At 31.1% G+C, this 20618-nt stretch overlaps 2 protein-coding genes across 6 annotated transcripts; both read left to right on the top strand.

Moving 5' to 3' along the window:
* The first annotated feature begins 323 nt into the window (after window positions 1-323).
* Window positions 324-10201, top strand: LOC103488521 (uncharacterized). 5 transcript variants are annotated; one of them, XM_008447312.3, is made up of 16 exons: window positions 324-676; window positions 965-1049; window positions 1354-1423; window positions 2070-2173; window positions 2270-2340; window positions 2435-2498; window positions 2593-2714; window positions 3357-3521; window positions 3596-3711; window positions 3784-3934; window positions 4016-4065; window positions 4152-4242; window positions 4336-4480; window positions 6080-6214; window positions 6890-7507; window positions 7821-10201. In XM_008447312.3, exons 1-16 carry the CDS (start codon window positions 514-516, stop codon window positions 7837-7839), a joined length of 2169 nt encoding a protein of 722 aa, XP_008445534.1. In that variant the 5' UTR covers window positions 324-513; the 3' UTR covers window positions 7840-10201. The 5 variants fall into 5 exon arrangements, with proteins under 5 accessions (XP_008445534.1, XP_008445533.1, XP_016900045.1 ...); XM_008447311.3 differs by lacking the exon at window positions 7821-10201 and having other exon boundaries at window positions 6890-7733; XM_017044557.2 differs by lacking the exon at window positions 7821-10201 and having other exon boundaries at window positions 612-676; window positions 2070-2168; window positions 6890-7733.
* Window positions 10202-15587: 5386 nt separating this feature from the next.
* Window positions 15588-20183, top strand: LOC103488522 (asparagine synthetase [glutamine-hydrolyzing]). The gene is made up of 13 exons (XM_017044484.2): window positions 15588-15747; window positions 16186-16324; window positions 16584-16679; window positions 16796-16937; window positions 17043-17233; window positions 17532-17693; window positions 17949-18029; window positions 18143-18364; window positions 18478-18612; window positions 18715-18795; window positions 18878-18964; window positions 19484-19591; window positions 19685-20183. The coding sequence occupies exons 1-13, from the start codon at window positions 15668-15670 to the stop codon at window positions 19922-19924; spliced, it is 1764 nt and encodes a 587-aa protein (XP_016899973.2). The 5' UTR covers window positions 15588-15667; the 3' UTR covers window positions 19925-20183.
* The last annotated feature ends 435 nt before the right edge of the window (window positions 20184-20618 follow it).

Consider the following 20618-nt stretch of genomic DNA (forward strand, 5'->3'; position numbering starts at 1 on the left):
ATAATTGTATTAATTTAAACAATAAATTTTAAGAATTGTATCAATTTAAATCTAAATTTCTTGCACCGTTATGAACTTAAACTTTGAGTTTTAAATAATATATCAATTTAAACTATAAATTTTTATTATAGTAGATAGTTTAAATTGATGCAAATTATCATCATTTAAATTGATGCAATTTAAAAATTTATAGTTTAAATTGATATAATTATTAGTTTAGGTATAAATGAACATATTTGTTGGTGTAAATTTATATATTTCATAGAAAAGTGGAATAAAACGAGGATTTCACGCAAGGTATAAAAGGAAGGTATATCGTACTACGGTACCACGAGCGTGACACCCGCGCAATTTTTATGATCATCGACAATTACCGAATTGAACCCTAACTGCAACTGCAAAGCTTGCCGGTTGGATTCAGATGAAAGGAAAAATCTCTGCTCCTCTGAAAATTGAAAATTTCTAACTCTACAATGATCTGAGTTTCTTCCGATCGATCACCGTGTTTCGTCCATGGCTATCCAATTCAAGTTTAGAAGCTCCGTGAACTTCGACTCGGTGGATATCCAAGGCCGACCTTCTATATCAATTGGCGACCTTAAATCCATTCGCATGAAGAACCTCGACACCTGCCAAAACTTTGATCTCGTTTTCTCCGATGCCCGAACCGGCCAAGGTATGCTTAATTTCTCTGCCACCACTGATTGTATGGTTTTGGACTCGAGTGGTAGAGTCCTTGGGTTTAATATAAAGTTCAGTTCGGAGTAATTGATGACCCTTGAGATTTTACCCTTTGTGTAATGACTTTCCGACGCAGTTATCGCATATTGGAATTGGGCAGCTAAGATCATGCCTATTTTAATTTCATGACGTGATAAACATTCTGGTTCTCACAGTGTGTGTGTATACCATTATTTCGAAGGTGTTTAGTTTAAGGTTGCTCTTGATACTCCCTACTTTGCAGATTTGACCGACGAGAAACTTGAAATTCCAAGTGGTTCATGCGTGATTATCAAGAGAGTTCCCGCAGGATCAGTTCCTTCCAATGTGTAAGATACCCTTTTTCTGAATTGAGTCGTTTATGACAAAATTGGTAGTTCTGGGGTCTACAAACCCGTCATCTGCATGCTTCTGCGTCCATATTTATATTTTTGTTGTTGAAAAATCAATTGTGTTTTGAGTAACGTGTTTTACTTTTACTGAAAATTTTGCACGACAATTTTCAATTTGTGTTACTGCTACAGAGAGCCTTACACAACTCAGTACGAATCCATCAACTTCCTATTAACTTTATTTATTCAATCCTAACTGAAAATTATCGGCGGTTTTCCATATCATGATACTGTAATGCAGTGTGCGTCACGACTTGTTTGGGAATTTTCAAGTCAAAGACACTCACATGGTTAAATCATCTCGTCCAGTGGTATGTTGATCATTACTATATTAGTCAGTTGCTATATTCTTGCTTTTTTGGTCTATGAAACGAGGAACCGGGTATTACTTCATCCCGATGATTGACAATATAGTTAACTAAACTGGCCAGCAGCTGATTCCGAGCAATTCTGTGACATTCTCGTTTGATGTTACTATTCTTGTGCCTTATGCTTCGAATTTGTCCTAGATGTAGGTGTGTCTTTTAATTATTATTATTATTAGTATTATTATTTTATAAATGAATATATGTATAGTTCTGCTCTTGAACATGGTTTTTATGGATTTCTTATTTGGTTTGATGTTAAGATGAATATCTGAAGCTGAAAGTTTTTCTATCTGTTACAATTAGATCTGCAAGCTTTAGTTGCACAGTTCTGAAGGCATACTAAGAATTCAGCGTATGCATTTTATTTTGATAGCTGTTGCATATTTCTTGAATCCCAACACGGGGGTCCCATCCACTTGTTACCATGTTGGCATTGTCAAGTTTTAACAATGCTTCTTTTGTTGGTTTGTTTGATAGCAGATTCACTTTTATGTGTGGTAGTCACTCTCATCATGTCTTGAAATGATTAACTTATTTTGTTTTATGTTCTGATTGCCCTTGCTCAATGATCCTTTTGAACAATTTACAGGATGCGGAGACAGAATATTTTGATGATTTTGGCGTCGACTTATACCCTATTCGCAAATCAAACTCATCAATTTCTCTCAATAATAAAAATAATGATGCTGTTAGGTCGCTTTCTTTCCCCATTGTTATTCCCAGTTTAGTATCAAATATATCACGTCCAGTTATGTTTACTCAACAGGAATTATTTTATTGTGTTTTTAGACATTATAAGGAGACCGAAAGAGGATATATTCAGCCCGAAGGAAGTGGCATTAGTGAGGCCATTCAAGGAGGTGTGTACGCAAATTTTTTTAATGTTGTATTTAGTTTCTAATCCCATTCTTATCTAAAAGTTGGTCTGTTTATATTCAAATCATGGGACAACAGTTGGAGGAACTGACCTGCAGACGAACATTAAAGTTAATGTTGGCGAGTGCATTGGTTTGGAGAAGTATGATGTTCAGTTAGCCTCGTTCACTCTAATAAGGGTTTTAGTTTTCATTTATTTTGATAATCTAACGGGTTTTATTGGTTGGAACTTGTAGACCAATTGCACCGGTGATTCATAAATGTGAAATTCCTTCAGATCTGAAGTGTACTCTTTGCAACTCTCTCTTTGTGGATGCTGTAATTATGGGTTGCTGCAAGCATAGTTTTTGTGAGAAATGTGAGTTCTGGAACCCATTGTTTATATATTATTGCCTCTGTATTTGGAAATGTTTCTTGAACTTGTCTAGTACACACCATCATATCTTAAGCATCTTCTGAAAATTTAATGTTTTATTGATACTATAGGGTTTAATTGATGCAACATCAAAGTTTAGGGTATAATTAAATCACGAACATAAACAATGGACACTATAATTACCTTTTGCCAAGATTTAAGAAAACCAGGGGCGAGGCTAGGGGAGAGTGAGGGCGAAACAAAATTTTCTAGAGTACTGTTGACCTGTCAAAAGCTAGTCCTCACTGGAGATAACTGTTGTTTATTATACATACGTATTATAGAGTTTGGCACCAACCACTGGACGACCAAACCCACTACCAACATTCTATTCTCAGAGAGGCAATATGATGGAGAATCTAAGTTTGTGAAAGAGAAGATGATTGCATGAGCATCTTCCTGATTGGTTCAGGGATGTGTTTAATAACAAGTCTTTTTTTTTGTTTTGTCTTTCCTCCCTTAAATTATCTGAGATTTAGATTTCGTGATCAGTTGTATGATAAGAGTGATGTGCGTTCTTTGTGGTTATTATGTATTATGTAGCTTTCTAACATACTCCATGCAAACTTTTGATTGCTGGTGCAGGTATTCATCATGTTTTTCTGCGAAAGACAATGTGCCCTAAGTGTGCCTCAAGTAAATATGAACTAGGAGATTTGTTGCCAAATTTATCTCTTAGGAAAAATGTTGCCCATTTCCTTGAGTCTCAGTTCCTGATGGGCGATTCAGACAATAATCATGAAGCACCAGGTAGAAAATTATATCTATGTGTACTATTGATGATAGGTTCTAGTGTATAACAATTTATTTACCCTCTTAAACAGATGAAGAATCAAGAATTGAAGGACAGGACATGCGTTGTTTGACTTATGCTACTAGTAGAGGTTGTAATCAAGAAGTGGTGGATGACGACCATGTCTCATCAATAAGAAGAAATATGGTAAATCACATTTAGCATTATTCCTATTATTTGGATTGATAGCACTCGTCACCATATTCCACTTGGTCACAGATGGTTAAAGTTGATAGAGCACAATTTCAATCATGCCATCAAGATAAGTTCGGTGGACAACCTCTGGACCTCCCTCCTTTTGATGATTGTCAAGGGGAAAGCCAGCCTGTTTTTGGGGATTTTAAGCGTGGGTTGCTGGTCAATGACTTTGGTAGGATGTACACAACTGGAGATTTTCTTCAATGCCAAAAATTATATGCTCATTATTGCTAAATTTCTTTTGTGCTTGTAGATATGCAAGGCAGAATCCAAAATCTCACAGATTTTAGAAGACATAAGAAGGTACCAATTCAGTTTTCTTTCATGTTTTTGGTTTACTTATTGGCTTGCATTGAGTTGATGTCAAACTTTGTCCTTGGATTGATCAGCGTGGCCGTGCTTGTTACATGTGTGGTTCTCTGGACCATCTCATTAGAGACTGTCCAGTTGCTTCAAAGCCACATCCCATGCATCTAATGGGTAATGAGTCGACACTCCACTCATATTTTGAACATTGTGTGGATTCTTTTCTATAAGGGGTTTAAGTTAATGTGTTGAATATTATATTGTCAGGAGCTTTGCCATATTATGCATCATCTTGGCCTCATGTCAGTTCATTTCCTAACTTATATGGTTGCCCCATGTCTTTCAATGCACCAATGGTGCCTGATGCAAATTCTTACTGGGCATCTGTTTATGGTGGATATCCTGCCCCAAGGTAAATTTGTTTGTCTTTGGGTTTTTGTTATTGAGTTTACAGATACTTTTTTGGTTGGAGAGAAACCGAATGATCTTTTAATATGTTTAAGACTATCATGTCAAACTTTGGGGTAACATTTATTTTGTAGCTTCTCTTTGAAACTCTAGTTCAAAAGATTTTTGAAGGATTCCTTCTCCTACATTCCCATTTTACTGTCGTTTTATTTCCCCATCCAGTTTGTAAATTTCTTCAATTAATGAAATTTTCTTCTCGTAAGTAATAAGGATTAATGATTTATATTGGCCATTATGTTTCAATGATATTTATCTTTGAAGCTTTAAAAATAGTTTAAACTGGTCCATAGAACTATAGTTTCGGTACGTTTATTAGTTACACCTTATAAATCTAACAGGATATGCTAAATATGTCACAACTTTGCTTTACATTGTCCATTTTAAACGTTTGTGTATATTGGGCTGTTTGGAGTTTTTTTTTTTTTTTTTGGGGGGGGGGGGGGGGGGTTGACTTTCAATTCAGTTGTGATAGGGATTACAGACAGATAAAGGAGTTCCTTCCATCCGTTGTTTTGTTTTGGGGGAGGAAAAGATTCTTATAGCATGCTGGTGTTTGTGCTTTGTTGTGGGAGGAGAGAAATAATAATTTATTTAGTGGGGTGGAGCAAGATAACAAAATGTTGGGTAACTTATTAGATTCTATGTTTCTCTTTGGGCATCATCAAATTCTCTTTACAATTGTTCATTAGATCCTATTTTGCTCGATTGAATTCCCTTTAATGGAAAACTCTCCTTTTGGGGCTTTGACATTTTTCTTTGATGCCATTGTATTCGTTGATTTTTCCCTAATGACAGTATTCTTAAAAAACGGAGACGCCCGAGAATGATTACTTATTTGTGGGTTAAATTACAAGTTTATTCCTTGAACTTTTAAGTTCTACATTATGTAAAATAGGTGCCTGAAATTCAAATAATGTTTAATAGGTCTTTCAACTTTGTTCATATAGGTGCCTTGAACTTAAAAAAATGTTTAATCAGTTGCTGCATTTGGTTCCTTGACTTGTTCAACATTATTAAAATCATGAGCACACAAAATTGAAAATTAATTTGTCAAGGACATATTAGACACAAATTAAAATTTCAAAAACCTATTTGACCATGTAAAGTTATTTGGTTGTGCCGGATTGGCTTTCCTCTTCCCTTTTTGGCGAGGCTTGTACTGTTGGTTAGCTTTTGAATGAATTTCCTTTTAAAAATAAATAAATAAATAAATAAATAATAATAAAAAAAAAGGTCAGGTTTATAGACTTATTCGACATGTGATAATTCAGGGAACAAACCTGTAATTTAACCTTGTTTGTAACTTAACCTTGTTTGTTTTACGAACTACGCTGAATGAGTAAAAATGAACAGATAGTAATTAACAAAGCCCTGCAAGCAAAATCACACGATGGAATACTCCCAACCAGATTTCTAGCAGTGTTAAGAACGGATTTGAACAACTTACATGGGTTCAAATGTTGACTTTTGAAATGTTGAGACCAATTAATAGGGGCATGTATTTACTCCGTTTTTATTAATTGACCTTTGTTGAATCTTGCAGTGGATTCGTGGGCATGAGAGACATGAATGCTCCACCACTTCGGAAGACTGAAGAGTTCTGTGCTGGTAATTCAGAATTTGTACACCTTAGTGACACAGATAAAAACAGGACAATCCCAGAAAATCGTACCTGGAGGTAATCTTTTTAATATTTGGTGATATCAAACAGCGAATGATACATAATTGTGGCCTATATATTGGGTTAGCACTTGTAACGTTTCACTCCAATAGGAAAGAAAGTTTATGAAAGTTAGTACATCCTTTCTGGAAGGTAGCATTTGTTTTTATATTTCTACTATATTGATGATGAGATAGATTATTAGCTGAATGCACATGGAAATTAGTTTTTTCTCAATTCCCAATCAGATTATGTGATTCAAAATGACTTAAGGCTGCACTCTAGTGGCTTTAAGTTCTAGATCAAAAGTTAATTTGAGTCTGCCTGGATGGAAATCTTGAACTCCCAAAAATTTAGTGAAAGAAAATCAAAATCTTGAACTCACAATAAATAGATAGAAAATATTCTAACATCGAGAGGATATCTTGTTTCACATCTTTAAAATTTATTTCTTGACTTTTCCAAAACACTTGAAAATTTTCCAAAACACGTTATTTTCGATTATAGCATTTATTTTGTTTGGTTATCAGGAATGTCCTCAATCCTTGAGTCCTAGAGTCCTAAGTGGGGATTTGGATTACGTTCAATGGAGTTGGATTATAAGCATAGATTTCTTGTAATCGCTAATTATCATTCATTTATGTAAATTTCTATCTTGTTATTATTTCTTAACTCGACTTTTTCACTCACTAGGGTAATGCCTTTCTCCAATGAGGATGGGAGTGAGGGAAAAGATCATGTTGGTAAGAAGAGAGGTCAACATGAGCAGGATGGAAGATCAAGAGACTACAGAATGTTCGTAGAAAAGGAACACCTGCGCAAAGAAAATACCCAAGACGAAATAAATTGGCTCTATGACGAGAAAATGAAGAGTTCCCATTCTCCTAAAGCTGCAATGATAAATAGACTAAACGAGAGATTAAAGTTGGAGAAAGACGGCTTGACTTGCAGCACCAAATTACTGACTAATGAGAGAACTGGGCATTACCATAGAGGCTTCAGGGAGGTTGGTGGGAGGACAGATGAATGTTGCAGTCATGCCGAATCGAATGAGCATAAAAGATACAAACAAAAAGAAGATAAAATCGATACATTTGATATCAACTTAAAGTGTCATACTAAGAAACATCATAGTGGCTCAAAGCCAGATTTGGCACGTAGCTATTCCAGCAATCAGAAACTCCTACAAAAAGATTCTGGTTTCATCTCTAGATATTCCAAGCACAACGAGCTTGCTCAATATAATCAACAAACTGTTGGTGGAACAGATGATAGTCGTGAAGAATGGAACCATAAGTATAAACGAAAAAGGTTTGTGAAAAACTATAGAACTGAATTTTAAGGTAAAAATGTAAATTTAGCATGTTACATAATATCTTTAGCGATACGTCTTGTTCCCTTGGTTACATAAGTGCGTGGGCATACTTTTTGTTTACTGTTTTAATTTATCATACTTTTTGTTCAACCTTCTTAGATTAGCAAGTCCGGATTGGATAGAGGTTTTTATTGAATACATCAACTCTAATGTTCCTTTTCATCTTGTTCGATACAGCTATTGTTGGTGTTAGGGTGGCATTTTGACAGGTAATGTAATGATGTATCTAACTTTTGTTTGCCTTTTTAGTTTGGAGTGTGGAAGCTAGCGAACGAGGCTCTTAATTCATGGAGCAATGGACGTTGAGTTTTGCCAAATTTTTGTAAAGCTGAGATTATTGAAGCAGTTGAAGGTACGTTTCTATGGATAGAATTATGGGGGTTGAAAGCTTATTAAAAAATAATCTAATAATTTAATAGTTCATAACGAGTGCGTTTAGAATTCATTAAGTGTTTAATTTTTAAATTAAGGGTTAAAATCCTGTTTTGGTGCCTAAAATTTGCCTCTTGTTTCATTTTGGTCTGCGAACTTTTATTTTTGGTCCTTGAACTTTAAAAAAAAATTATTTTGGTCCATGCTGTTAAAATTCCGTTAACCCTTTAATGGAATGATGACGTGACTTTCTATATCTTGACGATCAGATTCTAGATTCATCGTATTAATTAAATTGATAAATAATCAAGAAATCTTGTTAATTTATTCTATAAATCTTTTATGCCAACCGAGAAATATGATTAATTAATTTTTTATTTTATTTTTCTCACATATTCTCTAGACTTTCCATCATTTATTTTTATTTTTTATTTTTAAATTGAAATCTTGAAGCAAGACAATAGAACAACATTGAGTAGATAAAAAATATAGAATTCAATTAGAGAAATAAAATAATTACAACATTTGTTTAAAATAAACTCTACAAGATTGTAAATAAGTATTTATACGTCTCAAGAAGGAAGAAATAATTAGGAGGAATAGAATATAAAGCACATGAATGAATCACAAAAATATTTAATATCTCAACCTTGAGGCACCTATGAATTGCATCAAGCATAGGAAATGAGAAAGTGGAGTAGAATGTGTCAAAATGGTGGTGATTAAAATCTAGAAGACGACGACTTTTTGAGTTCTCCGATCAAGTATCATTTTATCATATAACCTTTCACTAAAAATTTAAACTCTTGATTATTAAAAGAGAAATTTTATTTAGGTTATCCAAATTTAAAAGTCATCACGTCATTATGTTAAAGAGTTAGTGGAATTTTAACGGCATGGACTAAAGTATATTCTTTTTAAAAGTTTAGAAACTAAAATAGATATGTACAAAAGTTCGGGATCAAGATAAAACATCATATATATATATATATATATATATATATATATATATATAATTTAGAAATTAAGATATGATTTTCTTTTTTTAAAAAGTCTATCTTAGAATTTGTTTTAGCCATTATTTTTTATAAAAAAGTTTTAAATAAAATCGAATTGTTTCAAAGAAATTATAAAAAATAAAACATTTTGTTTTGTTTCAGAGTCTAATCAATTTTTCTATTTTGAAAAAGATACCATTTCTTAAATCACTTTGGTTTTTTTTTTTTTTTTTTTTTTTTTTTTTTTTTTTTTATTTATTTTTTATTTTTTATTATTATTAATTCTGTCCAAATAGATTCGGTTTGGGTGAATGTTGACTTTACAGGGGAAAGAATTTAACTTTTACCTCGGACCTTAAATTCTACACCGAATAGTTCTATCCTTGAAATTTAGAATTTTGATATGTGAATTAACTTAGGGCAGACTGAGTAGTGAAAAAAACATTGTCCAAAGTCTTATTTATTTTTTTAACAAAAAAAAAAAAAAAAAGAAAAAACTATTTTAAACCGACTTCTAAAATGTTTCAAAATTATTTTGTAGTGGTGGTAAACACTCCCTATTTTAGAAATGGTTTATTTTCAAGATTAAGCCTTTGATAATATTTAAACATTTAGGCTCTTTCTTAAAACGCAAATGTAAAATCCTCAAACGGAGAATTCTGAGTCGTTTTTGACTTTGAAGTACCTCTAAAATATGGAACATCATTCAAAAGAATTACATGATAAGATAAATTTAGTTATGTTCCAGTTGGATTTTTAGAGAAGATTAATTGTATTTATACAATTTGATACTAAAAGGAACTCAGGAAATATAATTATAAATATTTAATAAAGATTATCTTAACAAAATAAATTAAAATAGAGCAAAATATTAGTCTATATATGATAGATCGGTATATATTACTATATCTACTTAGATAGGCACAAATCAAATATTAGTAGTCTATTTTGTTAACCATGCTCTATCACAATCACACATAGACTGTTATTTTGTTGTAAGAATAATATGATGGTAGTAAAGTTAGGTAACTTCACGATTGATGGATCAAATAGTTGACACAATTTCAATTAATTGTCTACTGTGAAGTGAATTATTTGATTGATTTAGTCTAAGCATGCTACAAGGCACATGCGATGTCTCGGTGATAATTTTCTTCTTTAGCTATATATATATATACTTTTAATCCACTTGTTGTACTTCTAATAGCATGTTCGATGGTAGAGATTAAAATGGTGAATAATTTGAGATTGATTCTGGAACGTCATTTTTTAAAATCACCTGTAAAATGTTTTTAAACATTTTAAATCAATTTTAATATTATGAACAATGCATTTAAAAATGTAAATATTAAATCAATTTTGTAGTTAAATAGGTTTAAGATGATCATAAAAATTTCAAAGTCGCTAAACATGGTTTTAATATATCAATATTAAACCCGACTGCTAATGTAAGTTTGTGAACATTTTATGTTGTATCAAGTTTTGGAACTTTAAAAACTTTTGAATAGATGCCAAGATTCTCAATTTTATATTGATTAAGTCCCTGAAGATTTTAACAGTATTTGATAGATTATTTCTTTTCTTAAGGTAAGTGGGAATTTTATGTTAGGTAACATATACTCATTCATTCAAGAATATTTAATTGTTTTTTAATTTTAATTTTAAGCGAGTATATTTCAGATGTATTGAATCACTTTAGAAACCGTGAACTTTTAGAAAAATCATGGTAGGATAGATAAAATTGTCGACGATTATTTTGAAGTGTTACCATTTGTTATGGCAACTCAAATGTGGCAGGATCATTTATATATTTATTGAAAAATGACCTTTTTTTTTTTTTTTTTTTTTTTTTTTTTTTTTTTACTTTTGGTTGTAATGAATTTGTGCATTTAGACTTTAAGTTTTAAAATTTCTGTCCCGGGTTTTTAAAAATAGGTACGTTAGGTTTACGGGTTTCAAAATGTATTTTTTAGTTCCCGAGTTTAAAAAGTCTTAAAAATATTTTTTGTTTGATTTTTTAAAAATAATTATATGATAATTCGAGATTAGAAAACTTGAGTTTTGAGAGGATAAAATTTGTAGAAGTTAGTCTTCTAATTTAAAATAAAAAATTCAAGAATTGAAGGGACCATCTTGAAAATTTAGGGACGAAATGTGTATTTTTATAAACATGAAAACTTAGAGGGTAATACATGTACATATATCCTTATAAAATGTTATTTAAGGAACATTTTTAAAACTCAGAGATATATACATACGAGATTAAAAAGATAAATTATTTGTTTATTTATTTACTTAAACAAGGTGGTCTAAGGACTCAAATTCAATGTTCTTCGTTTTCATTACCAGGAGAAAAAAATGCAAATTGCAAAAACTATGAAATAAACAGACAACTTGCCAAAACTATGAAATAAACTAATTAATATCACCTTCTAATTAAACAATCAAGCTGTTCATATTTGTTTGAATTTTGAAGAACACAATAAACATAATTTGAACTGAATAGGTGAAGGTTTTATTTGTTATTTATTTCATTTAAAAATTAAGCTTATTCTTTTTCGATAATACGCATTTTTCTAACTATTTTGTTTGGAAGTTGAGTTGATTCCTTTTCTCACTCCTACAACTATATGCAATTTTTCTAAATTACTAAAACATTCAGATTGTAAATAAAACATAATTTCTTTAATATTTGCTTCTAATTTGAAATTTGACAACTTTTTTTTAAACATCGGTAGGAAGTAGATGAAAAAAGCAAGCAAGAAATTCAGAGGTGGTGTTCGTAGGTTTATGTTTCAAAATTAATATTAAAATATCAAATGCTTACCGGATGACAAACTAATATAAATTATAATTGTGCCGGAGATTTAAATTAACTGATCTTTTTTTTTTCTTTTTTTCTTTTTTTGTTGGTTAAAATATTGATGGGAATTTATGTAGTTATTGTAAATTGTTGGAAGGCAACCCACCATTCTATTCTCTTTTTTCATTTTTGATGATCACGATATTTAGAGTGAGATTGATAGTAATAATATATGAGATGTTATCAATTATAGAGTTCAATTGTAAATGGCGTCGCGGCCTTCTATTTCTGTTTGCTTTTTCTCATCTAAGGAGAAAGCCTCGTGATATCCTTTTTGAAAACAATTTGAATTTAGATAAGTCGAATACTATCATTAAGTTAGAACTAATAAACTCGTTAAATGCTTGAATTTCATTCGCTTTGTTTTTTTTTTCTTTTCAATAAACCAATCGAAGTGATATGTTACTCAAAACATGAAGTTGATGTAAATGATTAGGATAATACCTATTAATAATTATTTGGGGAGAGAAAATTTGTTAGAACTTTAATTTGTGTTGATTTGTGAGTTGTAGCGTATAATATCTATTAATCGTTGCACATAAAGTAATTAAATTCAAAATATTTGCATATATAGTAATATCTTTTAAAAGATTGCAAATATAACATAGTTCGTTAAAATCTATCATTTTGGTTTATTGGTAGATTTTATCAACAATAAAAGTCTGTTGCAAAATTTTTTCTGCTATATTTGTAATTTTTATGAAACATTGCTATCTATTTAATTATTATTTCTAAGATCGTTATCTAATATAATTACACTAATATCTAATACATGCTCCTCGAATTCTTTCTTTTGTATGAAAATTTGACATGATAGATTGGATAAAGAATTAGTGTCTAATACGTATTCCACACGGTGGATTGTGATATGTAGTATTTGATTTTTCTTTCTAATTTTTAAATTGTGGTTTGGTCCTTAAAACTACCGATGAAGAGAGAGTAGACAAAGAAACAAATAAAGGTTATAATACCCCTTTATATTTTAAACTTTGAACTTTGTTTAATTTCAGTTTATTTACCGTTGTTTTTACTTTTTCTGTTTTCTACTAACATTTCAACTCTAGCTTTTTGAAAACGTATTTCCATATTGCATAATTAGTAGTCGATCAACTTTGATAAAAAAATAACTTTGACTGGTTAAATTTAAGACTTTTTAAATGCACAACAATTAAAATTAGTACAAATTTTGTCCATTCTATCAATAAAAGAACTAACATCTAACATTATGAAGTAACAATATCCGACAAAGATTGAAAAGAAATTGTTATTAAATGTGTTCAATGTGTGTCACTTTTGATGTTGGTTAAAACTATGCCTAAAATTAAATCTGTGCTATTGTGACTGACAATACATGTCATCATTTATTTTATTAGCTGAAAAAAAATTGTTGTTTACATATATATTTGATACACAATTCAACTTTTACTTCTATGAACATTAGAATGAAACGATTCCAAAGTTTAAATATACAAAATAATACAAAAGACATTGGAGATGAAGTCAACCTCATTTCCACCCTTTGATGTTGCATAAATTTAAAATTTAATTTGTCTTGTGACTTTTGTTTTTCTTTTTTATCTACCAGGTTGTAAATAACCGTCCATACTAAATAAAATAGGGGTGTTTGAAAAAATAGCAATTTTTTTTTATGATAATAGAACCTATGTCACTACATTTTCTAAATTGCAAAAGTAGCAAATTTAAAAGTGAATAGTCATCTAATAGCTCTCTCTTTGATATATCTAATTACTTATTATATTTATAATATAAAAAAAAAATACTACACACTAATTACTACTTTTTTCTAAACACTTTTGTCATCTAATGCAATTTTTTAATAAAATATTCATCAACTTACAATATTAATTTTAGAGAACATTTTGAAAATAACACTAAAAATCAATAATCTCGTTTCACTATTTTTATTTTTGAGGAGTAGATGTTATATAGAAATTATAAGAAGCCATTTAAAAAAGAAATAGATGAATATAATAATCACTCTTTTGTTGCAATAGATATATTATTTAAAAGTTTTCAATTTACGACAGTAATGTTACTTCAAAACTCCTAATTTGTTACTGTTTTTTTTATTTACTATAATTTTTATTATTTTATATTAATATTCTAAACTTTTTTTTTTTATTATCAAACTGAAATAGCAATCGAACGTATATTATTTTAATCATAAACTAAAATAATTTATACTTATGAGTATAAATTAATTATAATTAATAGTCTACAAAAATATAATAACCTTATTTATTATTGTCTTATATATTTATGCGGATGCATATACGTTGGGATAAAGTTGATGAGAAGTCGGTTCTTGTAAACGAAATAAATATTACATATGAAAAGTATAGACACGTGGACCAGTTTGAAGCTGCTACTAAAACTTGTAAAGTAAACAATCCATTTTCATCCTATAAACTTATCTAAGATATATCAACTCTAACCTTACAACTTCTCAATTTCACCCCATTATATTTTAAATTTAGATAAATGTTACCATCCTAATTTAGGATTCTCTTGATACAAAGTTTATGATTAAAATTAACCTCTTTTTATCGAGTTTAATAATATACAAAATAAAGATTTCAATTGTAGAATATCAAATATTTGTTAGTATTTTCATTGATTTTCAATATTTCTGAGTATCCGACGTCAATGTGGTAAATTACATTCTTATTAGGAAGGAATAAAAACTTTATAGAACATATATAAAAGAGTTAGAGAACAATACGTTGTTAAAGGTAAATAAAATTTTTAACTTTGTTTTAGAAGAGTAAAATACCTATTTATTAATTTAAATAAACTATTTATTGACATTAATTAATATCCTTTTTAAATTATATATATATACACATATATATATATATATATATATTTCTATTGGCTTTTTTTTAATTGACCACAACATTTTAAGACTTTTGGTTGAGACAATCTTTTTCCTTTTTGTTTTTTCTTTTTCATAAACAGAGAGAACAATTAATTAATCATACAAAATAACTAACCCTAATTAATTAAGAAGAGAAATTAAAATAGAAATAGGTCAAAAAATGGCTTCCACAGAAGAAGAAGAAGAAGAAGAAGAAGAAGAAGAAGAAGAAGAAGAAGGTCCTTGATAAAATTTTGTTTCCTAAAATCCCAACGGTGCCGACTCAATTAGTTTTCCAACATTAACGGATAAACACAAAACATGAAAATGGCAGCTTTTAAGTGTCAACAAAACCACCTCTCAACTCAAGGACGATCCAAAAGTAACCATTTACCTCTTAAAAACATAAAAATACAAAATTATCAAAAATATAGATATATGAAAATAATCCCATACACTGAAGAGATTTATTACGTACTAAAATTGAGAGACTAACTAATCAGATGTTTAAAATATTGTAATTTAGTAAAAATTACTTGAAATCTAAAAAGTTATAAAATGGGTGTGAAATCGAAAATGGGATTGTAAAACGTGGAAATAGTAGGGAAAACAAGTGGAAAATTGAATAATTTTAGTCTCATAAATCGATCAAAACATTCAATAATATAATCTAAACTGATATGGACGAGGGATAACCGATAGTAAAATAATCCTAAGGACACGTCTCAGGCAAATATGGAGAGATAAAAAGAGGAAAAAAGAAACACAGAAGTACTAAAGATAGGGAAGATCAACAGAATAGTAAATGAAATTAATTTGACCATTTAACACATAATAAATGCTTGACCTTGTCTTTCCAACGATTTTACGTCTTAATCTCTGCGATTTCTTCTCCATTTTCCATATTAATTCTCACTTATTTCCCTCTCCTATTTTTTCTCTTTCAAACTTCCCTCTGTTTCTTCTTATTTTTGCTTTACTCAATATGTGTGGAATTCTCGCCGTTCTTGGTTGCTCCGATGATTCTCAGGCCAAACGTGTTCGCGTTCTTGAACTCTCTCGTCGGCAAGTGTTCTTAATCTATAAAACTACGAATGAAATACAATTGATTTCCTAAAAATCCATTTTTCTTTGGGTACTTTCGATCGTATTGTAGTTGTAAATATTGTTTGATATGTAGACTGGATTTAAGTAGTTTGTGTGTTCTTCATATTAAACAGGGAGAAGATTTGAACTTCCAAGAATTATTTATGGTAGTTACATAATTTCAAAATGGAGTTTAAAAAGTTCGTTACTTTGTTATATACTTCTTGCAAATGCATAAAACATTAAGTCAATATCTTATGAAAAGGTAAGATATGCAGAGAATATGTACTTAATCTTCCAAAATAAAAAACATAAAAGAGAATGTTACCCAGTCAAATCATTAATCAGCATTGGTTTATAGAAGAGTTTTTTAATATATAACTGATATCAATTAACTATTTCTTGTTGATTTGACAGACTGAAACACCGAGGCCCAGACTGGAGTGGGCTTTACCAACACAAAGATTGCTATTTATCCCATCAACGTTTAGCCATTGTCGATCCTGCATCCGGTGATCAACCCCTCTATAATGAAAATAAATCCATTGTTGTCACGGTACACTCCCCAACCTTCTTCATTGATATTTGATACTATGTAAATCCGTTGAGTTGGTGCCTCCTTTGAGTTCACAATTCTCAACCCATTTTATCTGATAAGAAAAAGGACTGTAATTCTGAATAGTTGATCTTCTTCCCACCCGCCCTCAAATTTAATTTATTTGCTAGGGCGTGATTTGTTTCGAAAAAGCCACACACGAATATGAACTCTTATCTTATCGTGTGCTACTGTGCAATTTTTTTTTGCTTGGAAACAGGTGAATGGAGAAATATACAACCACGAGGAGCTGAGGAAGAAATTGAAGAACCACAAAATTCGAACCGGCAGTGACTGTGATGTTATCTCACATTTGGTATTAATATAAGATATGATTGTTGGAATAATAATAATAATAATATGATTTTAATTTCCATGAGTAGTAACCCATGGTTGAGATTATGATCTTTTATGATTTGTGTCTATTTGTAGTATGAAGAATATGGAGAGAATTTTGTGGACATGCTCGACGGAATGTTCTCTTTCGTGCTATTGGACACACGTGACAACAGTTTCATCGCTGCTCGTGATGCAATTGGTGTTACTTCCCTTTACATTGGTTGGGGACGCGATGGTAATCGAAACATTTCTAGATCATATTTATATATGTATGTGTGTTTTTTAATCTACATCTACATAGATGTTATCTAATTAAATAGTCTAATTTAAATTATGTTAGGCTCAGTTTGGATATCTTCGGAACTCAAAGGTCTGAATGATGATTGCGAACATTTTGAGACATTTCCACCTGGTCACTTGTACTCTAGCAAAGAAGCAGGATTCAAAAGATGGTATAATCCAATTTGGTTCTCTGAGGATATTCCATCGACCCCATACGATCCACTTGTTCTGAGACGCGCATTGGAGAATGTATGAATTAATGTACTAGATTTGAAGACACTTTATTAGTGAAGGCCTTCTTTGAAAATTAAGTTTAGTTTCTAATTTCCATTTCTTGTAATGATTTGCATTTTTATTAAATAGAAATGAAGTTTAAAAGCTATTTTTTATTTTTAGTTTTTGAAATTTGAGAGTGAAATTTAGAGGTAAAAGCAGTATATGTAGGTTTATTTTAAAACACAACAAAATAGTTATCAAACAAGACTTAAGTTTATCTGTCTTTTGAAATTCTACTAGAATAACACGATTACATTGTTAACTTACTCAGGCAGTGATCAAGAGGCTGATGACGGACGTCCCTTTTGGAGTTCTGTTATCTGGTGGCCTAGATTCATCGTTGGTTGCATCTATCACAGCTCGTCATTTAACTGGCACAAGAGCTGCTAAGCATTGGGGTACACAACTTCATTCCTTCTGTGTTGGCCTTGAGGTTGGTTTATTTTTCTATCGTTAAATTCACCTTCATCTATCAACTTAAGTTTTTGGGTTAATATTTGTGATTTAAAATGATATTAAAGCATGTGTTCCAAGAGTTACTGTTCAATCCTTGCAATGTTATTTCTCTTCATCCTTCATCCTTCATCCATCAGTTTAAGGTTTTAGGTTAATCGGTGATTTAAGATAATACTTCACACACTTTTCTGTTTCTCATGAGGAAATGAAGATTCATCCTTATGATGTTCAGGGTTCACCAGATTTGAAGGCTGCTAGAGAAGTTGCTGACTTTTTGGGTACCGTCCACCATGAGTTTCATTTCACAGTTCAGGTACGACTTATATATCTACAACTTTACAGATTACAAATATGGATTAACCCCCATTTTTATTACCTAGTTTATTTACAATGATCTCAAGTATCTTCTTTGATGATATATATAAGGATGGGATTGACGCAATTGAAGATGTTATCTACCATATAGAAACATATGATGTAACTACAATCAGGGCGAGTACACCCATGTTTCTCATGGCACGAAAGATTAAGTCACTAGGAGTAAAGATGGTGATCTCTGGTGAGGGTGCTGATGAGATTTTTGGTGGATACCTCTACTTCCATAAGGCTCCTAATAAGGAAGAGTTTCACCGTGAAAGTTGTCATAAGGTATACGAGTTTAAGTATGTTACATAAGGTATACGAGTTTAAGTATGTTAAGTGATATAATATTAAATTTGTTTTTTATCCATAAGCTCAAGCTTTTGTTTCTCTCTCTTCAGATAAAGGCCCTTCACATGTATGATTGCTTAAGAGCAAACAAGGCGACTTCAGCGTGGGGCTTGGAAATTAGAGTTCCATTTTTAGATAAGAAATTTATCGAAGTTGCAATGGCCATTGATCCAGAATGGAAAATGGTTAGAGAAAAAACTACTTCACAATAGTCATATCATGATAAGCACTTTTGATCTTTCCCCAAAATCTTCTTAACTCTCATCTAATATTTTAATCAATTTCAGATCAAACACGATCAAGGTCGAATTGAGAAATGGGTTCTCAGAAGAGCTTTCGATGACGAACAACAACCTTATCTACCTAAGGTCTTTGACAAAAAAAACCCCCTCTAATAGTATACAAAAACTATCACTTCGATGGTAAAGTAACCTGTTTTCCTATACATAGAATGTTTTGTACAGGCAAAAGGAACAATTCAGTGATGGCGTTGGATACAGTTGGATCGATGGCCTTAAAGCCCATGCTGATCAACATGTAATTTAATTAAATCTCTTCCTCCCTATTGCCTTCCTACGAATGTTTGAGATGAGAAGTGGAATAGTGAGAAGTAAAAACTTATGAAGTAGAATAGTGAGAAGTAAAGACTTACGAAGTCTAGGGAGCTGTGGATTCTCACATTCAATAATATGAGTAGTTGATAAGATCTAAAATTGATGGTTTTTAACAATTGGAATCCATTAATTTCTTGGACCAAACAAGTAATGGGGTTCACAATTACTACTTCTCAGCTCACACCATGGCCTGAAGAGTTCGACGGTAAGAATAGCTTGAAGAGTTATAAACTTCATCCCTTGTTTAGTCTAAGTAGTTTGTAAATCCCACTAATAAAAGAATCAATTTTATAACTTCTTACAGAGCTCTAGGAGTTCACAAATCTCTGACTAATTCTTTATCATTCACTATTCTACCTGGTACCCCAAACACCATCGGAGTTCTAATACGTGTCAAGTAATGTTCATAAGCGTCGATTAATTATTCAATACATGGTTTCAGGTGACTGATAAAATGATTTTGAATGCTGAACACATCTTCCCTCAAAATACTCCAACATCAAAGGAAGCCTACTACTACAGAACCATATTTGAGAGGTTCTTCCCACAGGTAATTTACTTCCATCAACAACAACAATGTTAGCACACGTCTCAGTGAACTTCAATTCACCAATCTTGTTTTGCACTTTATATGACTGTGCAGAACTCAGCTTGTCTGACTGTCCCGGGAGGACCAAGTATTGCTTGCAGTACGGCGAAGGCCGTCGAATGGGATGCTGCTTGGTCTAAAAATCTTGATCCTTCAGGTAGAGCCGCACTCGGAGTTCACGCCTCGACATATGGAGACGAGGCAAATGGTTTAAATGCCATCGTCCAGCCTAAGATAGTTGATACCATTCCGAGAATGGAGGTGGGTACAGCAGGAGTAAAAATCCTTGGCTAGTACAGGATAGTAGTAGGCTTTCCAGGTCGATGATAAAATCAGGTCCTCCAAATTGTATGCTTTAACTAAATATACAAACAATACAAGAGTGAAATAGAGTGTAAATGTCCTTTGGGAAGAGTTATTACTGTAAGACCTTCCAAGGAAAATTTCTATGAATGTATACCTTTGTTAGATTATTGGGATTGTCTAATCTTAGTATGTATGGATAATGTCCGTATACTTTTGATGTTATTTAGTTTCATAGTTTTTCATTTAAGCCATGTTCATCCCTTCAACGAGAATGAATTAATGATTATTTAAAAAGTGAATCTTCATATAATTTTGTTTCATGATGTTTACTTTTATTTATGCATTTGTATTGATATATGAGATCTACGTTTAAATTTGTAAACTAAAAGGTGCACTTTAATTAATGAACAGAGGATGATCAATCTGATTGTATCTAAATATTAAGTCATATTGCTTGGAGTTATTATTATGGTTATGGATACCATTATTCTTATTTTTTTTTTTTTTTGAGAAAAAATTATGAATTCTAACATATTTACTATTATTTGCTATAATTCAAACTATAACGATATACACATTAAAAAACAATCATATTTGCAACATTTCTAGTGTAATACATTCTTAAATTTTTTCTTTGAGTAATTATAATAGATAATAGTTTTAGAAACAATAATTAAGTATA

Source organism: Cucumis melo, chromosome 3 (genome assembly GCF_025177605.1).
Source record: "Cucumis melo cultivar AY chromosome 3, USDA_Cmelo_AY_1.0, whole genome shotgun sequence".
NCBI lineage: Eukaryota > Viridiplantae > Streptophyta > Magnoliopsida > Cucurbitales > Cucurbitaceae > Cucumis > Cucumis melo.